Source organism: Carettochelys insculpta, chromosome 25 (assembly GCF_033958435.1).
Source record: "Carettochelys insculpta isolate YL-2023 chromosome 25, ASM3395843v1, whole genome shotgun sequence".
NCBI classification, from domain to species: Eukaryota; Metazoa; Chordata; order Testudines; family Carettochelyidae; genus Carettochelys; species Carettochelys insculpta.
The window spans coordinates 8,375,185-8,393,615 of NC_134161.1; the positions used below are offsets into that span (position 1 = coordinate 8,375,185).

The following is an 18,431-nucleotide window of genomic DNA, read 5'->3' on the forward strand; positions in this document are numbered from 1 at the left end:
TCTCTCTCCCTCTCACCAACAGAAGGTAAAAGCTATGACCTCACCCATCTTGCTTCTGTGTTATTTAGCAATATAGAGAAGAAATTCGGGGAGCTCAGCAGAGGAGGTCCAGACTCCTGGGTTCTATTCTTTACTGCCACTAATTTACTGAATTTGAAGACAAGGGGGATCATATGACTGAGTCCCCTGGCTCAGGGGTGTGAGATGTGTGTTTGCTGTTGTGCACTTCCAGAGCTGGGCTGGACTCTGCTGTCCAAGGACAGGTCTAGCAGCTGGCAGTGTTGATTGGGGGAAGATTTTTTTATTCCCTGAAATGTTGATACCAGCAAAAGACACTGTCCAATACCTCCAGCAGGGGGATTCACACTATAACTGTATTAGTCACGTCAACAACTTCTGCTGTAGACTAGAGTGTAGTTACAGAGCCAACATTTGAAAACTGGACTCTTCAGTCCTGGCCTTTTGGAAAGATCAGGATTCTGTCTCAGTTATTCCCTTTCAAAGTACTTGCAAAGAGTGCATGCAGAATTGTGTGAAGGCAATCTCATCTGCAAGCAAGGGCAATAGATTCCCTCCTTTGCACACATGGGTGATGGAATTTAGCCCAAAACAACCCTTCATATTCCCAGTTGATCGTGCCGAAAGGTATTGTATGTGCGGGTGAAAATTTTGGGCTCACGGGAGCAAGCCACCCTTTGAAAATCCATCTCTAGAGTTCAATTAATGTATTTCTCATTAAAGCAAAAAACCACAGCACATCTGTGGTTCTAACATCATCCCAATACAGGTCACTTCTCAGGAAGGCTGGCTTGTTTACTAGTTGTCTTTGTGCACAGTCTTGTGGGGGCTGGTTTTCTTCTTCAACAACGGCAGTGCCTAACTTCTTATCACAAGCAAAGCAAGGCCATCCGTCCAATTATTCTATGAATCTGATACAGGGGCTTAAGTCAATTTGTGTTGTGCTAGCACAGTACAAAAAGTTGGTCAACAGGATATTTATAGCACTGTGAGCCTGACTGAAAGAGGGGAAGGTTGCTGTGGAAACAGCAACTTCAAATTTCCTCACTTTTGCAGCTTGCAAAGGATTCAGTGAAGTTGGATTATTTTTATCTGTTGGTCGCCTTTTTCTCGATTGAATATCACTGAATAATATTGAATCCTGCGGCTGGACTTTTTTCAAAGGCCAGGCTGATTTTACAATGATCAGTCGCTGTTTTGTGCTTCTGCAAAAGGCTAATTATATTTCAGGCTTTAGGGCATAATCTGAACCTGCCATGGCTCTGCAAAGACTCTTTGTCCTGAGCACAATACTGTGCTATTTGCATTATAGGATTAGGGGGCCCCCTGTACACACACTTTGCTCTGAAGGATCAGGTATTGGCCACATCTCAAGGTGGGATTGGACAGGACAGATTAATGATCGGATCCGATATTGTCACATTACAGCTTGGATGCATGTATCACCGCTGCCCTCTACTGGTTGATGTATCAACTAGTTGTCATAACTTCCATCCCTCTGTTCAGATCCTGATCCATCCAAATTGACATGCTGTCCTTTAGATCTCCAGTGGCGATGGCAGCAGTGAGCTCCCCTGACCCGACTGGAATCTCTCTGTGTGTGACAGAGCTCAGGCCTGCTGATTTAGAGTGGATTCCCACCTTAGCTCTGCCACAGACTCCCGGGAGGACTGGAGACAAGCCAGCTCTCTCTCCAGACCTCAGCTCTCCAGCTGCAAAGTGGAGATCCTAATCCTTCCTGCTTCTTGCCCTTTGTCAGTCCAACCTGTTCAGATTGTCGGCTCTTTGGGACATTGTCTCTTGCTGTCTGTACGTACAGTGCCTAGCACAGCCCTGCATTTTGGCAGGGGTTAGACTAGAGGACCCTGCGAGCCTCTTCGCACCCTATCATGGTCCCCTGATCACAGATGGAACCCTTGGCATTACCAGAATATGACCAAAGTTTGGTCAGCATAGCGGGTAGGCAACTGAGCTGAGAGAGGTTAGAGTGCTACAGTTTTAGAAGAGCCCAGAGGCTCAGGTGATGGGACCCCAAGCTGAGCTTTATGGCTGAGCCCAATAGGTTTATCCCCTGCTCCCAAGTAAAGTGGCTTTTTCTCTCACTTGGTTCGTCAGCCCAAGCAGCTATTCTGGAACAGCGACTGCACCCGGCGCTGCCGCTGCTTCCGCCGCAACCTCATCCAGTGTGACCCGCGGCAGTGCAAGTCGGACGAGGAGTGCGCCCTCCGCAACGGCGTCCGTGGCTGCTTCAGCACCAAGAGCTCCTACTGCCTGGCGGCGGGCGGCGGGGTGTTCCGCACCTTTGATGGCGCCTTCCTCCACTTCCCAGCCAACTGCGCTTTCGTCCTCTCCACCATCTGCCAGAAGCTCCCCGACTTCTCCTTCCAGCTCATCATCAACTTTGACAAGTGGTCATCGCCCAACCTCACCATCATCTCCCCAGTGTATTTCTACATCAACGAGGAACAGATTCTCATCAGTGACCGGAACACCATCAAGGTACAGCCTCAGTCAGGGGTTTCCTCTGCTGCTCGTGGGAAGTGTTCAGGGACTAGCCACTCTGCAAGGGATGGATGGAATTCCGAGGCTTCAGCGGGGCTGGGCTAGAGCTCACCCGGATGGGGAGGAGGGAAGGGAGGCCGGGCGGGGCTGGGCTGGGAACCTCCGCAATGGAAAAGGCCCACCTACCCAGCTACCCCATCTCTGTTTGGGTGTTGTATTCAGCCCATCTCCATAGTGTCTGAGCACCCTCCTTTCCAGGGAATCTGGTAGCAAAGGCTCCAGCGAGTTCATGGACTCTCTGGCTCATCTCCCTTGTTAAGTTCTAGGAAGCTCTGCTTGTGGGTGGGGAAGACGGTGGCTGGCATTGTCATGGACGATAAATCAAAGGTGGGAGGGGCGGGGGCTGACAGGATTTCCAAGCCATTAGGCACTGAAGGGGGCAGCTCTGTGCCCTCTGCAGGGGTGGAGCCTCAAGCAGAAGGGGAAGACCTGGGGACACCACCCGGACCATGCCACCTCTCCCTGCTCCATAGCCTTCAGAGCCCCCCAGAGCACTCTGGACAGCATTCCAGTGGTGGTTTAAAGGGCCAGGGGCACTGGTGGCCACTGCTGTGGCAGTAGCAGCGGTGGTCAGGAGCCCCAGCCCCTTTTGACCCTCCAGGTCCCCGGGCAGTTACCACCTAGGCTCCTCGCCCCCACCCCCCTTCGATGGGTCAACGGGGGAGGTTTTTGCAGCACTTCCTCCCTGATCTACAGCTGTCAGGAGTGGCGGGTTTGAGCACAGAGTTGGGCTACACTGGTTACTGATTATTTGTTCTGCAGAAGCATCAAGGGCCCCACTCAGCACCCAGAGCCCCCTTGTGCTAGATGTTGAACACACAGATGGTGCCTGCCTCAAACAGCTTTCCCCATGCACAGGGATGGCGCACTCTAATGCAACTGCTTCTTCCTACAGTGCTAAAAATACTCCAAAATGGACAGGAAGGAGGCAGGATCCTGGCCTTGCCCCACCTCCCTTGCAGAGCTGGCTGGTGGTGGGAAAGAGGAGAGACAGCTCCATGATCCCATGCTGCCTGCTACAGGGGCCTGTGTCTGTCCTGTCCAATCTGTCCCTTGGCGCAGGGTGTTGGGAAGTGAGTAGCTTCAGTGTTATCTCCTCCCTCTGCGTAGGTGAATGGCACCCAGGTGACCGTGCCCTTCGTCACCGGGCTTTCGACCAAAATCTACAGCATGGAGGGCTTCCTGGTGATCGATACCAGCCCGGACATCCAGATCTTCTACAACGGCTTCAATGTCATCAAAATCAGCATCAGCGAGCGGCTGCAGAACAAGGTGTGCGGCCTGTGCGGCAACTTCAACGGGGACCAGACAGACGATTACGTCACTCTGCGGGGAAAGCCGGTCGTCAGCAGCGTGGTGCTGGCCCAGAGCTGGAAAACCAATGGCATGCAGAAGAGGTGAGCCGAGGGGCCTTGTGCGTGGACGCGTCCAAGGCACCTCTGGGGGTCATTGGGCGTTCGGCCAGTGACACTGGCGGGTATGTGCATTGTGTCTCAGTACACATCCACAGCTCAAGGCAGGGGAACCGGCCCTGCCTGAAAAGCATTCACGAGCAAAGAGTAACCAGGAGTGGTGCAAACCACACCATGGAATTGAATAGTGAATGCTAGCACATATAGAATTCCACAGGCGTGCTCAGATCACCTACAGAAATGAGATCATGTGCTCTTCAATTTTCTTGCTTTGTCAAGTAATTTCAGTACGACCCTGCAGGTTTCACCATTTTTCATGTTGTTCCTTTGTATTACAATAGTACCTAGGAGCTAGGCCCCATTGTGCCAGGTGTGAAGGACAAAAATATGGTTCCTAAACCCTAGGGGATCATTTACAGTAAGCCCATATGGCACCGCTCTGGTTCTGCAGAGTGGCATTATAGTGGGGGTAAATGACATGTACATCCTTTTTAGGGCTCCTTTACACTGCCAAAATCGGGTAAAGGTGTCTTGATGCAAATGGGAATAAGGCGCTTGGGGCTTACCCACTTTGGAAGGCACCTTTGAGCTTATGTCCAGGGTCTTATCCTGCACTCTTGATGGTGTTCTGCAGCCCTGTAACTGAAATGTCAACCTTTATACATCACCCAGCATGCTATGCCAGCTGGTTGTGGGTTATTTATTCCCCTTGAATGGAGAAGCTTGTCCCAAGCTGCAGAGATCTCTCCAGTTCAAATCCCTGGGCAGGCCAGCCCTTCATTTGCTGTGTGCCTGGAATGGGTCATTGGCAGTGGGGATTGCACCTGGCTGCGTCTTGGAGCAAGTGCTGCTGTTGCCTGAGCCAAAAGACCAGCCTCTATTAGCAATGGCTGAAAGGGCTCGTCAACCTCTCTCCCTGTCCGTGAGAGGGAGACAAAGAGCCATGCTGGAACTCCTGCAGAAGTGAGCAGGAGTTTTAGGCATGCAAGGAACTGGTTACATAATGAGAAATTAAGAGAACTAGGAAGTGCATGGGAGGGGACTGTCTGTCTACCTTTGACCAAGTGGGGTAATACTGCAGAAACAACCAGGTGATTTGAGCTGTCTGTTCGCCTCTGGCTTCACCTCGGGAGAGGAACTGGGGACTGGTTGTTTCACATGATTTCAGGCTGACGTCCTTCATTCAATCCCTCACTCCCAGTTGTAATGAGCTTCAGTACTCCCAGTATGCTGCTGCCTGTGACAACGTGCAGATCCAGAAGCTGCAGAGCGACGGCTACTGCCTCAAGCTAACGGACATGAAAGGTTTCTTCCAGCCCTGCTACGGGCTGCTGGATCCCCTGCCCTTCTATGAGTCATGCTTCCTCGATGGCTGCTACAACAGCAAGAAGTTCCAGCTGTGTGGCTCGCTGGCTGCCTATGGGGAGGCCTGCCGCTCCTTCGGGATCCTCAGTACCGAGTGGATCGAGAAGGAGAATTGCTGTAAGAGAGCTATTCTCACCTTGCTCCCTGGCCTATCCTGCCTATCGCGGAGGAGCACCATCCTGTATCTAGCCTGAGAGCAGGGTCATCAGTGCAAGGCTGATGCAGAGAGATCGGAGCCAGACCAGTTAGCAATTGGTCCCCTAAGTGATGGGAACCTGGCTACCTTAGAGGCAACCTCCATCCCTGTGCGCTACTGTGGCACCTGAGTCAGTGAAGGTACTTCTGTGGCACAGATGTTAATTTTCTCCAGACTCAGGGGGAGTCTGAAGCCAAGCCAGTCCTCACCTAAGTAAGGACTAGTGATGTTAATGGTTAGCTGGTTAACCGGTAGGGCCTGGAGCAGTCCCCCGCCCAGTGCGAGCAAGGGGTTGCTCTAGCCTGCAGGACCATGCCACTCCAGCACAGGTGGAGCAGCCCTCATTTGTGGCAGCAGGGGGATGCTGGGGAGGCCTCTCCAGCTCAGCCCGATGTGAGCAGCCATGGACAGGTGCTGCTCCAGAAGGGCTGGTGTGCCTCCACCCACTGTGCACCATGGCCATGGCTGCTCCAGCCATGCTGGAGTGACCCCCCGCCCCGCCCCACACACACGCCAATGGCAGCCCAACAGGTAGGGAAGCGCTAGCTGGGCTGAAGCAGCCTGGATTATAAAAACTGAAAGCTGAGATTGCCATGTGTTCACATGACTCCGGGAGATGAGGCTTTAAGAAGCCCATCAAACAGCATGAGGGAAAATGCCACGAGTTAGCAACGCTGCAGGGGCCTCATGGTGTAATGTGGAATTATCTGGACATTGGTCTGAAAATGAAGTTGTTGCCTTTGTCTGTCTTTTCCCTTTTAGCAGGAGTGGTTGAAGATCCCTGTGTGGGGGCCGACTGTCCCAACAGAAGCTGTGAGCTTGACAATGGAGGGGAATTGTGTGGTTGTATTGAACCTCCACCCTATGGAAACAGTGAGTGACCTCACATGCATCCATTCTGCATCTCGGGAGGTTAATCACATTGTCTGCTCTGGTGTTGTTAACTAAGTTAAAAATATGTTTTACATATTTATATGGGACTTACATAAACCATCTCTTTCAGCAACCGCTTCCCACTCAGACCCACAAAAAGCTCCAGCCTCCAATCCAGCGGCACTACCGCATGCCAGGGAGGAAAGGTGTGGAGGTGGTTAAAATACCAAGACTTGGTTGTCAAAGCTCCTTGGTTCTACTCATGGTTCTGCCACTGACTTTCATTGTGACCCTGGGCAAGTCACTCCCCGATGCCTCAGTTTCCCAAACTGTGAAACAGTGCTAACGATCCTGGCTTCAAATGGGTGTTGTGAACCTAAAAGCTACTGTTTGCAAAGTGTTAGGAGATGCTCAGATGAAACGTACTGTAGAAAAGCAAGGTGTGCTTGGATTAATCTGTAGTGCCCAGTGTATCTGATCTCACCAAAAGCAGGTCCCTGGGTAAACACAGAGATATTTTTGTAATTTTGAAAAGATTTTCGTAAAAACACAGACAGTGAGAAGTACCCAAAGGTAAATGACTTTACAGCTCATATATGTTCCCCAAGAGTGCATGCGTCATTTGGTTGCTAGTAGAATTATGGAACAGTGCAGTTTTAAGGAACTTTTTGGAATGGTGCAACTCTTTGAGGTTACATGACCAGACAATACAAAACCAGACAATACGACACCAAAATGACATGTTAGCCTGTGGGGTTACACGAACCAAAACCAGAGGGTACTAGTGGCCATAGACACACCATGCAAGCTGCCTACACTGAGAGGTGACTTCTGCCTTCAGCAGATTTTCATGCGATCAAGGAAATTCAGGTGAAAATTCTGAAAAGACGTAAACTGGCATAATTATTGTGATTTGGATGGTGCCATGGAGCGCTACGCCACATGAGGATTCAGTCCTAGACATTGAAAAGTCCTGTTAATGCAGCTCGTCTGCCCTTCAAGGGCCATTGCAGGAACATTTCCTATGACGTGTTTTCTGCTATTTCAGCTAGCCTCGTTTTCAATTTGCCGGGAGCCCCAGGGCCTCACCTGATTTCCATACCAACATGCACACATTTTTAAAAATAAAAAACCAACTTTGCCCAGTCCTCTCTTCCTCAATCAATGGATATAAATTGCTTGCCCTCTAAGCAATGAAAATCTGCTCATTCTGGCTCTTCACTTTGCAATTATGGGGAAGGGGGAGCAGCTGTCCCATGATCAGAGCTTCAGAGTTATTGGATTTTGCAAGCTTTTTTTTAAACCCTTCTTCCGTACAGCGCATGCATTCCTCTCCCCAGCTTGAGTGACAAAATGGCACAGCGAGGGTAGAAGAGAACATGATAAATGCAAACCTAAAACTGGCAGATATAGAAAAGGGAATGAGTGAGAGAAAAAACTGTGGCCCTCAGTGCAAACCAACCACCCTCGAAGTGCACAGAAACAGAGGTGGCAAGGGGAGGCTAAAACTCCATTCAGTCTGCTCAGAAATCTTTGAGAAAATCGCTGCTCCCCAAAAACTGCCTGTTCCAGCACAGGGGGCCTGAGCTGTGTTCTGTCAATCCCCCATGCAAATAATCATTATGAATGCGTTGTCCAGCCTCTTCCAAATAAAGTCATTTGGTCCATTCTGCAGTCCTTCCATCAAAGGTCTTAAAGCACATTCCAGATATTGAATTAATTTCCCTCCCTGGGAAATAAGGAAGAGCTATCTTCATTTGAGAGATGGGGAAACTGAGGCACGGTGACTTTCTCAACCACCCCGTAAATCTTTGGCAGAGTTGAGAAAAAAACCTGGATGTGCTGAAGTCTCAGGTTTGTTCTGTTGCCAAAGAAGAATCAGGCAGCTTAAGCTGCAGGACATAATAGAGAAGCCAAGAACTTTCCAGAGATATTAGCAACTTTTCTGGCCATGTCATCATCAGACCAGCTGGCGCAACAATGCAGAAGAGTAGCCAATTTGTAGGCATATCTGCAGGGACTTGTACCCACATAGCACGCATGAGGGGTGGCATACAGGATGCAATCTCAGCAGCTCTGTCAGGGCTCCAAACCAGCAGAGCTGGTAATAGATGCACACACCCTTAAGCACCAAGCATACCATCATAATGAAATTATAGTTAATCTGCCATGCTCTGTTTTGCACGAATAATGAAACTCTGACGGCAGAACAAATAATATTCTGTTAACGATACAGAATAAGATTCCAGAAAATACCTGGGTATTAGGAGAATATGGTCTGGTGGTTACAGCCGATGCCAGGGGAGTCAGGATTCGAGGAAGTGTAGTCCTTAATAAACTCATTGTGTGACCGTGGGCAAGTCCCTTCCATGCTCTCCACTGGAGTTTACTCATCTGTTTAACAAGATTAATAATATCTAGACAGAGAACTCTCTGGGATCACTGTTTTGTTGTGTCTGTTTAGAGCAGGGTGGTCTTGGTCCATGAGTTGGGCTGCTAGGGATTTTCACACGACAAATTACAACAACACACATCTTTGTAGAACCTTTTATCCCAAAGTACTTCTCATAGAACCCAATGGAGGGCATTATACAGTAATCGTTTGTAGAGGATAAGAGCTGTTATAGCCCCTTAGAAGGGGGCCTTGACTCTTGAGCTCAAACAGGAGAAGCTCATGCCTTGAACTCCTGGGTTAAGCCACCCTGGTGCATTGGCCAAGGAGACGATACTACGTGAACCAGTGAAATGCAGCCACTTCTGGAATGTCTAGGGAGAGGACTTTAAGCCAGGAACATCCCACCAGAACCGTCAATGCTGTTAGAAAAAATTCTCCTGCGATCTTTAATGTCCACAATGGAGCTCAGATTTGGAGGCCGAGAAACATCAGGGAAATCAATCTAACATCCTTGGATGAATGAATCAGTGCTGCCACCAGGATTTCAACCTACTGCTCCAGAGAAGACACACTAAACTGCCATATGTCCACCTTGCCAATAAACCCAGTGCTTAGACCACTAAACCTCCCACCATCCCAGTTTTTCACAATTGCTATCTGGTCACCCAACTCCCAGCCCACTCAATCTACCTCTGAATTCTGATGCTTGTCTTTGGAGTGATCCTTTGATGCTGTATGGGTGGGAGAGCCCTCTGCATAACCCTTGAAGCTGGCCAACTTCAAGGCAGCAACTCATACAGCTGTTGTAAGTGCTTGAGGCCAGGACTGGCTGCCAGCCTCACTGTTGCTGGAGACAGTGTCTTTGCAGGCATGAAATGAACTGCAGAAGCCAATCTGAACACGTGCCTTTCTAACTAATCCACCCTGCACCTGCCTGCGACTCAACTCCTGCAGAAAGGTGTTCACACTTCCGAACAATTAACCTCTTCTCATCTAACAGCTGTGGGCACTGGGGTTCGTTGCCTCACTCGGTTTATTTGCAGGAATCGGTTTGGCACATTATCGAGTTGGGCTGGAGTAATGAACTTAGATCCCGAGCTGGGATTTCCCAAGGTCGGTGAGGTTAGTTGGACTGTGGGACTCATGTTTTGGATCAGAGCCATTTCTATATTACGCATCTCTAGCATGTTCCAGTTTTACTGATAGTACAATAACGAGCAGTTCTATAATCTCTTATGCTGACGTTCAACTGGCCACCTGCAGTTTGATTCTCAGCGCTATCGTCCCTTAAAACTGTCTGTCATCCCCAGATACGCACGACATCATCGATGCAGAGGTGACCTGCAAAGCGGCACAGATGGAAGTGTCCATCTCCAAGTGCAAGCTCTTCCAGCTCGGCTTCGAGAGAGAAGGTGTGCGCGTGAATGACCGTCACTGCCCCGGCATCGAAGGAGAAGATTTCATCTCCTTCCAGATCAACAACACCAAGGGGAACTGTGGGAACATTGTGCAGGTGAGACAGAGCTGGGTCCCTGGAGGCACATGGGAGATGGCTAATGCTTAATGGGGCATTGTTAAAAAGTAAATGCTGCTGAGGTGATGAGAGAAAACACATGCCAGGGAACAGAACCAAACACAAAGAAAGGAGAGAGAGAAGCATGCATTCATTTTAGTGTCAGGTTTATTATTTGATCTCAAATGCAACGATGACTGAATAATGCTTCAGTGCTTCATTAAATTATATTAGGGGATGATCACATACACATTCCTCACAGTGTGGGTTATTGCTTTCTACTTTTTTGTTCGAATAGGCAGCTCCAAAGATATTTGTGTGCAGGGCAGAAGGTACAAAGTGTTAATGCTTGTGTACTGTCCAAATTTCACACTGGGGACATACATTTTACCAACTTAAAATTTCCCCTGATGCAGTAAACTCTTTTATATCCAGCAGCCCTGGGACCAGGAGGTTGTTGGATATTCAAATATTCTGGATAATAGAAAGGTATACCTAGCAATGCATAACACTAAAGAAAAACAAGATTAGATATTAAGACACAAACAAAAATGTATGCAGAGTAGTTTAATTACCAGCAATAGTAGTATTGTACACTGTAAACTTACACTGTATTTGCAGTATTTATTTGTATTTACATTCACGATACTGTACTTAGGGAAAATGTAACTCTAATTTAATTATGGTTCAAATGCCAGTTATTTTAGAGTTCTGGATGAAAAAATCTCAGATCTGAAAGAGTTCACCGTGTTTCACTGGGAAGAGATGTGTGTGAGGACTGTTAAACAGATGATGTGTTCTGCCCCAGAGGTGGTTGCATTTCTGTGCTGTATATAGCATCTATGGCTGGGTCGACACTTGCCCCCAACTTCAAGGGGGGCACAGTAATCAGGGTGATGAGAGATAACTAATGAAGTGCTGTGACGCATATGCAGTGCTTCATTAGGCTAATTCTGCCCCACGGCAACTTCCAAGTGTCAAACTTCGAAGTAACGGCATGCGTGTAGCCACAGGCACTTCGGAGTGCTCGTGCTACTTCCAAGTGCCTTTACTCCCCAAAATGTTGAGGAGTAAAGGCACTTCAAAGTGCCCGCAGCTACACAGTATGCCGGCACTTTGAAGTTTGAGACTTCAAAGTTGCCACAGGGGAGAATTAGCCTAATGAAGCACTGCATATGCATCTCAGCACTTTATTAGTAATCTCTCATCACCGAGATTACCATGCCCCCTTCGAAGTTGGGGGCAAGTCTAGACCCAGCCTATGTGTTGCAATCTCTTATGGTGAGCATTGCTCTTATAAATGTAACACATGTACCTCTGGACACAGAGTCCTCTTCAGTCTAGCAGACTGATGCGAACTGATGTGTTATTGTGGCACAAATATAAAACAAAGAACCATATTTGCCTCTAAACAGTTCACAATCAATCTGCAAATTATTTTTACGTAACGACTTTGATGTGCTGCATGCCAAGCTGTGCTGAAATTGGGATGGATGAGTTAAAAAGAATATGTGTTTCTTTTTCTCCTGTGCAGTCCAATGGCACTCACATTGTGTATAAAAACACTGTGTGGATTGAAAGTGCAAACAACACTGGAAACATCATCACCCGGGACCGAACCATCAATGTGGAATTCTCATGCGCGTATGAACTTGATATCAAAATTTCTCTGGATTCGGTAGTGAGGCCAATGCTTAGGTAAGACGTACGTGTGGGGGGGGGTGTGAGAGAGAGAGAGAAAATTTGATGCGAGTGTGAGTTCCTGGAAGCTGAAGTCTGTCCTCTTTAACCTGGAAAGGAGAGCTAGCTTAATTCAGGCTAGAAATTTTAACAAAGAGGTGAAGGAACCACAATAACTAACAAAAGATGTGGAGAATTCTTCATCGCTAAAAGTCTTCAAAATCAAGAATGGACAATTTTTTTTCTAAAAATGTACTCTAGCTCAACCAGAAGACGTGGGCAAAATGCAGGAATTACTGGGTGAAATTCCTTTGCCTTTGTCTTGAAGGAGGTCAACCCATATGATCATGATGGTCTTTAAAGTCAATGCATCTACAGCACAAGAAAAGTACGGAATGGAGTTGGTCGCAGGGGAAGGAGCTAGCTTCACTCCTGCTGCTCCAGCAATTTACCTCAGCCTTGATCAGTAGGGAGCAGTTTTAGGGAAGCTACATGGCTCATTCAGCCTTCAGTCTGTTATAAACCTGCCAGTCAATGATTATTAAGGTGGCAGTTGTAGGATTGAGAACTGGGGTCACAAAAGCCACCACCAAATCTCCATTGGGTGGTAACAATTTGCAGTTTTGCAGTATCGAATAGTGTAAACCTAGATATAAAAAGCTCCATCTCCCTGTTCCCCTTGCCCTTTGCAGAGGATGGCCTTTCTGTTGCTTTCTCATGAGCTTTATTTCTCTCCTTTAGTGTGATTAACTTGACAGTCCCCACACAAGAGGGCAGTTTCACAACCAAGATGGCGTTGTACAAGAACTCATCCTACAAGCATCCCTACCGGCAGGGTGAAGTGGTTCTAACCACCCGGGACGTGCTTTATGTTGGCGTTTTTGTCGTCGGAGCCGATTCCACCCACCTGATCCTCACGCTCAATAAATGTTATGCAACCCCTTCTCGGGACAGCAATGACAAACTCAGATACTTCATCATTGAAGGAGGGTCAGTGTCATCTGGCAAGATTTTCCTCTTTGTTTTGCTTTCATTTTGAGATCTAAAAATGGTTGGCTGTTGTAAAGCAACAGATGATCTGAACCAAAAGGTTATTTCTTCCCATGACGTATGCACTAAGGTTTGCTGTCCATTACCAAAATAGAGGACCCCTGATTTGTACATTTTGTGACAAAAGCCAGAGTTACTCAAGCCTCATGCTAAGATTCACGGTATATGAATCCAGAAGGTGGCTGCATTGTCTCTGGCAATGGAGAACTTGGATTCCATGCTATCCCGACACAGGCAGATGTTTGCAGAATTCATCAACACAATTCAGTATTGGCCGATCTGTGGATTGTTACTGGGAGAAAGTCAAATGATTTTAATAATTTATCACATACGTGTAGAGTTAATACCAATTGAACATCACATTTACATAACACTTTTTGCCCTACCGTGATCACGTGCTTTGCGTGATGGCATTATCCTCCGACAGCAGGTGTAGAAAGTGGCCGCACAGGGAAGAGCTAAAATGTTCATGTGATCCCTTGGATGGGTGCCCACCAAAAGAAGGCATGATTTTCAGATGGTTTTCAGCTCACTAATCTGCTGTTAAAGTGACTGGAGCACATGAGTTCTACACCTCTGAAAATCAAGCCCTGAGTGTTGCAGTTTGGGCATGCAAAGCCAGTGGATACATCTATGGCATCAGGACAGTGGAAGGGCTGGGAACAGAATATATTCTACATCTCTTTCCGCCACTGGTATGACCTGGGTGAGTCAGGTAACTTCAGTGTTCCCAGAAGGACATGAAGTGTAATTAATTACTGGTGCAAAGGCTCTGAGATCCTTGAACAGAAGGGGCTGTAGAAATCAGATCTTTATTAGCATTATGTCAGTTTATTTACATCTTTGCAGCAAACGGTAAAGAGGAAATTTTTTTAATAATAGACCTCAAGCTGCCACAGTGGAGCACAGATTGTGAACACTCCAGAGGTGAGCAGGCTCATAAGGGGAAGCTCAGGTCCCTCTTCTACAAAGTTCAAATGACATCCAGTGAAAAGGATGATTTAGTTTCTCTACAGATGTAACCCATGAGCCCTGGGGTTTTAGAAATTCGCATCCCTCCCTGGACCCAGCTGACATGTTGTTTTTCTTTCCAAGCTGCCAAAATATTAAGGATAACACCATTGGCATTGAGGAGAATGGGGTGTCCCTCACCTGTCGCTTTCACGTCACCGTCTTCAAGTTCATCGGGGATTACGACGAGGTTCATCTCCACTGCGCTGTCTCCCTTTGTGACTCAGAAAAATACTCCTGCAAAATAGTACGTGGTTAGGGTTCTAGCATGCTTTGTAGGCCGTGAGGATGCTCCCTGATGGCATCATTCCCCCCAAAAGCCACTGTGTGGCAGGAGGACAATGCCCGATGGGTCTGCATAACCGTCCTCACCTGCTCGCCTCACCGCTCCACTTCTGTCCTTCGAGGATCTGGCATATGGATTGCTCCCATGCAAGTAAGCTGCATGTAGTTCCACTGAGCAGAACGCGTTCTGGTCAGCCGTGTCAGGGGAAAAAGCCAGAACTTTCCCTTACTGATGCTCATCCACTAGCACTGAAGCCTCCATGGAGGTCTCGCCATAGATCTCAGTGGGAGCTGTGCCAAATGCAGAGCTTTGAGATGAGACACTAGCCCACCATAATCACGGAGCCCTGCACTAATTGCCAGTTGTGTTTTTCTCTGTTCAGAACTGCCCCCAGAACTCCAGGATGGCTGCTGAGTATACCAAAGAGCCCAAGGAGCAGATCATCTCGGTAGGGCCCATCCGGCGAAAACGTAAGTGAGCACAGCTAAGAAAGTGGTGGACAATATTCCCTCCTGCATAAGCTAGTCTGGACCTTCAATTATTAAACAGAAAAGCTTGAGATAAATCTTAAATATATTGATAAATAGGTCCCCCCATTGTATAAATAACCCCCTCAGAATTTATTACAATAGGAAGCATCTGATTTTAATTGTCCAGTTTTCACCATTTTTTTTATTGTTTTGTACGTTTTCTGTGGTGGAGTACTAGAACAGAGTTGGTCAGTTTCATTTTGGTTCATGGTCAGTTTCATTTTCTGGTTCTTCTAAGCTAGCACCTCTTTTTAGTTCTGTGCATCACCTTGCAGGGGCGAGAGGGTTCCTGGTGGAAGCCCTTTCCCTCTCAGAAGCCTTCACTGAGTGTCTGCCCAGCCAGCCATCACTACCCAGGGGCTCACAGAATTGCTAGACCCCTGGACGAGGTGGGGAGAGGGTCGGCTCTGTGCACCTGGAAGGTGCAAGATGCCAGTGTGGCTAGGGCAGCCAGCGGTCAGTGTTGCACCCCTGCCCCCACAACCCCCAACACACCAGCCCTCAGAGCCACCTAGAGCGTTCCATCCAGGGCCTCGGCTGCTGCTTCTGACGCAACAGCAGCAACAGCGACCGAGAGCCCTGGCCACTTGTGAATTGCCAGGCCTGGGACCAGTTGCCTCCCTAGGCCTCCCATTATCAGGCCTGATCACCACCTCTTCTGTCTGTCCAGCCATCATCCCCTTCTCTTTATTCTAAGTATATCTAAGGTATCTATTGACCTGGACTGAGTTTCTCAAAAGCTTCTCAGTCAGTGGATGTGCCATGAGGGAGATAGAGACTCTTGTTACAAATGTGGTGCGCCCAGTACCAGCTCCCAGGGAGGTGATTTCTAGGGCAGTGATTCTTCATGTGTGTACCCCACAGCCTCTTGGGCTCTGCAGACTAGGTGGAAGATATCCGAAAGACTCCACACCTCCATTCAAAAATTTTTAGAGGGAGGAAAATGAAAAAAGGTTGAGAGAGATTCTTGTAAGGAAGAGCTGCCTCCTGTGTTTTCCTAATAACTTCCCTCTACCACATGTCCCTTCTCCTCTTCCTTGACCTCTTGTCTCCACTTCTACCTGATCCTGACCAGCTGGAGGTTCATCTTACGTCCTTCTCCCTTTTGTGTTGGTCTGGAGGAAGAATTGATACAGGTTTTCACCCAGCCCATGGCCAACTGAGATTTCACTGGTCTGTGCTTTGTGGGTTCTACCCAACGAGCACCGGCCAGCGCACTTTGGGTCTGTGATTTTACCATTGGCATAAGTAGGAGCAGGTTCTTCAGTAGTAAGGTAAGTCCAGGGCTGTCTAAAGAAGTTGTGAATCAAAGTTGACCTTCCCTTCAGTGGCAGGTTGAATGGCCTCTAGCGGTGGGTGTAAATGCAACTTGGTTGTTTTAATCAAGTAAATACTTTCTGGGTTATTGCTAGCTATGAAGCTTTGCAATGCCCCTTTTTGCACAACCGCATGCTGCTCCCTCCTGAGTACGCAATCTCTCCCATTCCAGGGCTAGACTGGTGTGAGGATAATGGAGGCTGCGAGCAGATCTGCACAAGCAGGGTTGACGGGCCCCTATGCAGCTGCGTCACTGGGATGTTGCAAGAAGATGGCAAGAGCTGCAGAGGTGACTATTTGAAAGGCTGCCTTAGGGAGGCTGGGTAGATAGAACCAGATGAGCAGTGTGTTGCAGGTGGAAAAGTGATTCTATCCTGCGAATGCCCTTTAAATCCATACAGAAAAACAATAGAAAAACAGACCTGTCACCAAGACACAAAGCTAAAATCTAGATCCAGCTTCAGCATTTGGGCCTTCTCTAGCACTAACCATCAGAAACATTGAGAGATGGCTGGGGGACGAGATGAAAGGGAATTGCTGGGAAATTGCTTAGAGCCCACCAAAATGAATAAATAGGTTTGTCAGAGGCACAGAATATTAAGGTGATAAAAAGGGGGAGGAAGAATTGCCTGACTATGAGGTCCTTGGCAGAAGGAAGCTATTAAATTGCACAGCAAAATTATTCCTGTGACTCACACCCCTAATCGTCAGTCTCGGGCTGTTGTAGCAGAAGAGTTTGTCCTTTGGAGACTCTCCCATTTTGATCTATCCATGATTCAGCCTTTGCTTACTTTTAACACTGTTCTCTGTCTTTCTCTCTAGCCTCCAGCTCTTCCATTGAACCTCAAGCTTGGCTCCTTCTTCTCATCGTAACCCAGCTGTCACTATGGCGTTTTATCTATAAGTCAGACCCAACCTCGTAATCAGCTGAAGGCTTCTATTTAAAGTACTGTAACTTACTTACTCCGAATCCCCGTAGGATAAAAGCATGTGCCCCTAACTCTCAATCTTTACCACAAACCACAAAAAATGCTTTTAACTATCGCAACACTCGAATCGGTTGCCTGGTCAAACAATCTAAATGTCGTTCTGAGCTACTTTCTTATAGCAGGAGGTAACAGCAGCCAAACTGGAGAAGTTCAGTTATGGTCCCATAGGCGAAAACACTTCACCAAGATCTTCCTCTTTTCTTGATCTTCACACTGGCTTCTCCTCTGATTTCATATTCACAACGTTCCCCTGCCTCTCTGCTCACAGTGTGCTCTCATGCTCCTCCTTTCCTAACCCTGCCACCAAACAGCCTCACATCCACTGTTGGTCAAGAACAATGTTTCCTTTGGCTTCAGTGGGGTCTGGCTCAGACCCCCATCTCCAGCTAAGTTTCTCTCCACATTGGCCCCTCTCATTTGAGCTGTGCTAGAGAAATTTACTGGCATAAGCACCAGTTCACCCGGTGAGGTACACTGCAATCCCCCACCCTGCCCACGCACACACATTTCAACAGGGAGGGGCACAAACTGGTTGGAGCAGCTGGGGCTTTCTACAGGCTAACAAGCAGATTGGTGTGAATGGGTTTGAGGCCATTGCGGAAACAGACAAGCTAAGATCATTCAACTAGCCCATAAGGCATTTTGATCTCCACTGGTTTTGTAAGCTGGGCCGAGAATTGTGGGAAGCAATGAAAAGGTTTAGTGTAGACCAAGGAGGTGCATTCCAGAAACCGGTCAAAAATCAATTCAGCAGCACTAGCGTGGACACCGTGAGCCATTTGCACCCAAACTGGTTCAGTCCACTTGTGCAGTCTCCAATTTTATTTCCTTCTTTTACTCCCACATGTCCCATGGATATCAAACCATCTCCTTACCATTCAAACGCCTCAGCCCTCTTTCAGATCCATTTGAGACCCGTGCTGCTCATCTGGCCCGAAGGGATAATGGCCCCCCACCCCAATTCCAGTGCCTTCTCTTCATTCTCTACTTGGTCCTGTCTTCAGAGCGTAAGCTGGTCACAGCAGGAACATGCTTCTAACCCCGTCTGGTTTCTTTTACTTTCTGAAAAACACCCTGTCTGTCTCAGACGTAGCACCAATAAGAAATGTAATTGATCAGAGGCAAACATTCGTAACAACGCCTCAACACTTGTCCCCATCTCGTTCTCCCAATTGCCAGACAACCATTAAGTTCCATTGTAGCAATGTGCCTATTGAGAGGATAAATTGTCTCA

The 18,431-nt window shown here is 47.9% G+C and overlaps 1 protein-coding gene across 1 annotated transcript in view; it reads left to right on the forward strand.

Annotated features, from left to right (window-relative positions):
- TECTA (tectorin alpha) overlaps positions 1-17,131 on the forward strand; it is a 60,294-nt gene extending 43,163 nt beyond the window's left edge. Inside the window, exons 13-23 of the mRNA XM_074976841.1 lie at positions 2,134-2,517; positions 3,691-3,977; positions 5,161-5,474; positions 6,316-6,426; positions 10,132-10,334; positions 11,869-12,032; positions 12,756-13,004; positions 14,160-14,322; positions 14,744-14,831; positions 16,381-16,497; positions 17,031-17,131. Coding sequence (XP_074832942.1) covers positions 2,134-2,517; positions 3,691-3,977; positions 5,161-5,474; positions 6,316-6,426; positions 10,132-10,334; positions 11,869-12,032; positions 12,756-13,004; positions 14,160-14,322; positions 14,744-14,831; positions 16,381-16,497; positions 17,031-17,131 — 2,181 coding nt within the window. The remainder of the gene's footprint in view (positions 1-2,133; positions 2,518-3,690; positions 3,978-5,160; positions 5,475-6,315; positions 6,427-10,131; positions 10,335-11,868; positions 12,033-12,755; positions 13,005-14,159; positions 14,323-14,743; positions 14,832-16,380; positions 16,498-17,030) is intronic.
- Positions 17,132-18,431: the final 1,300 nt, after the last annotated feature.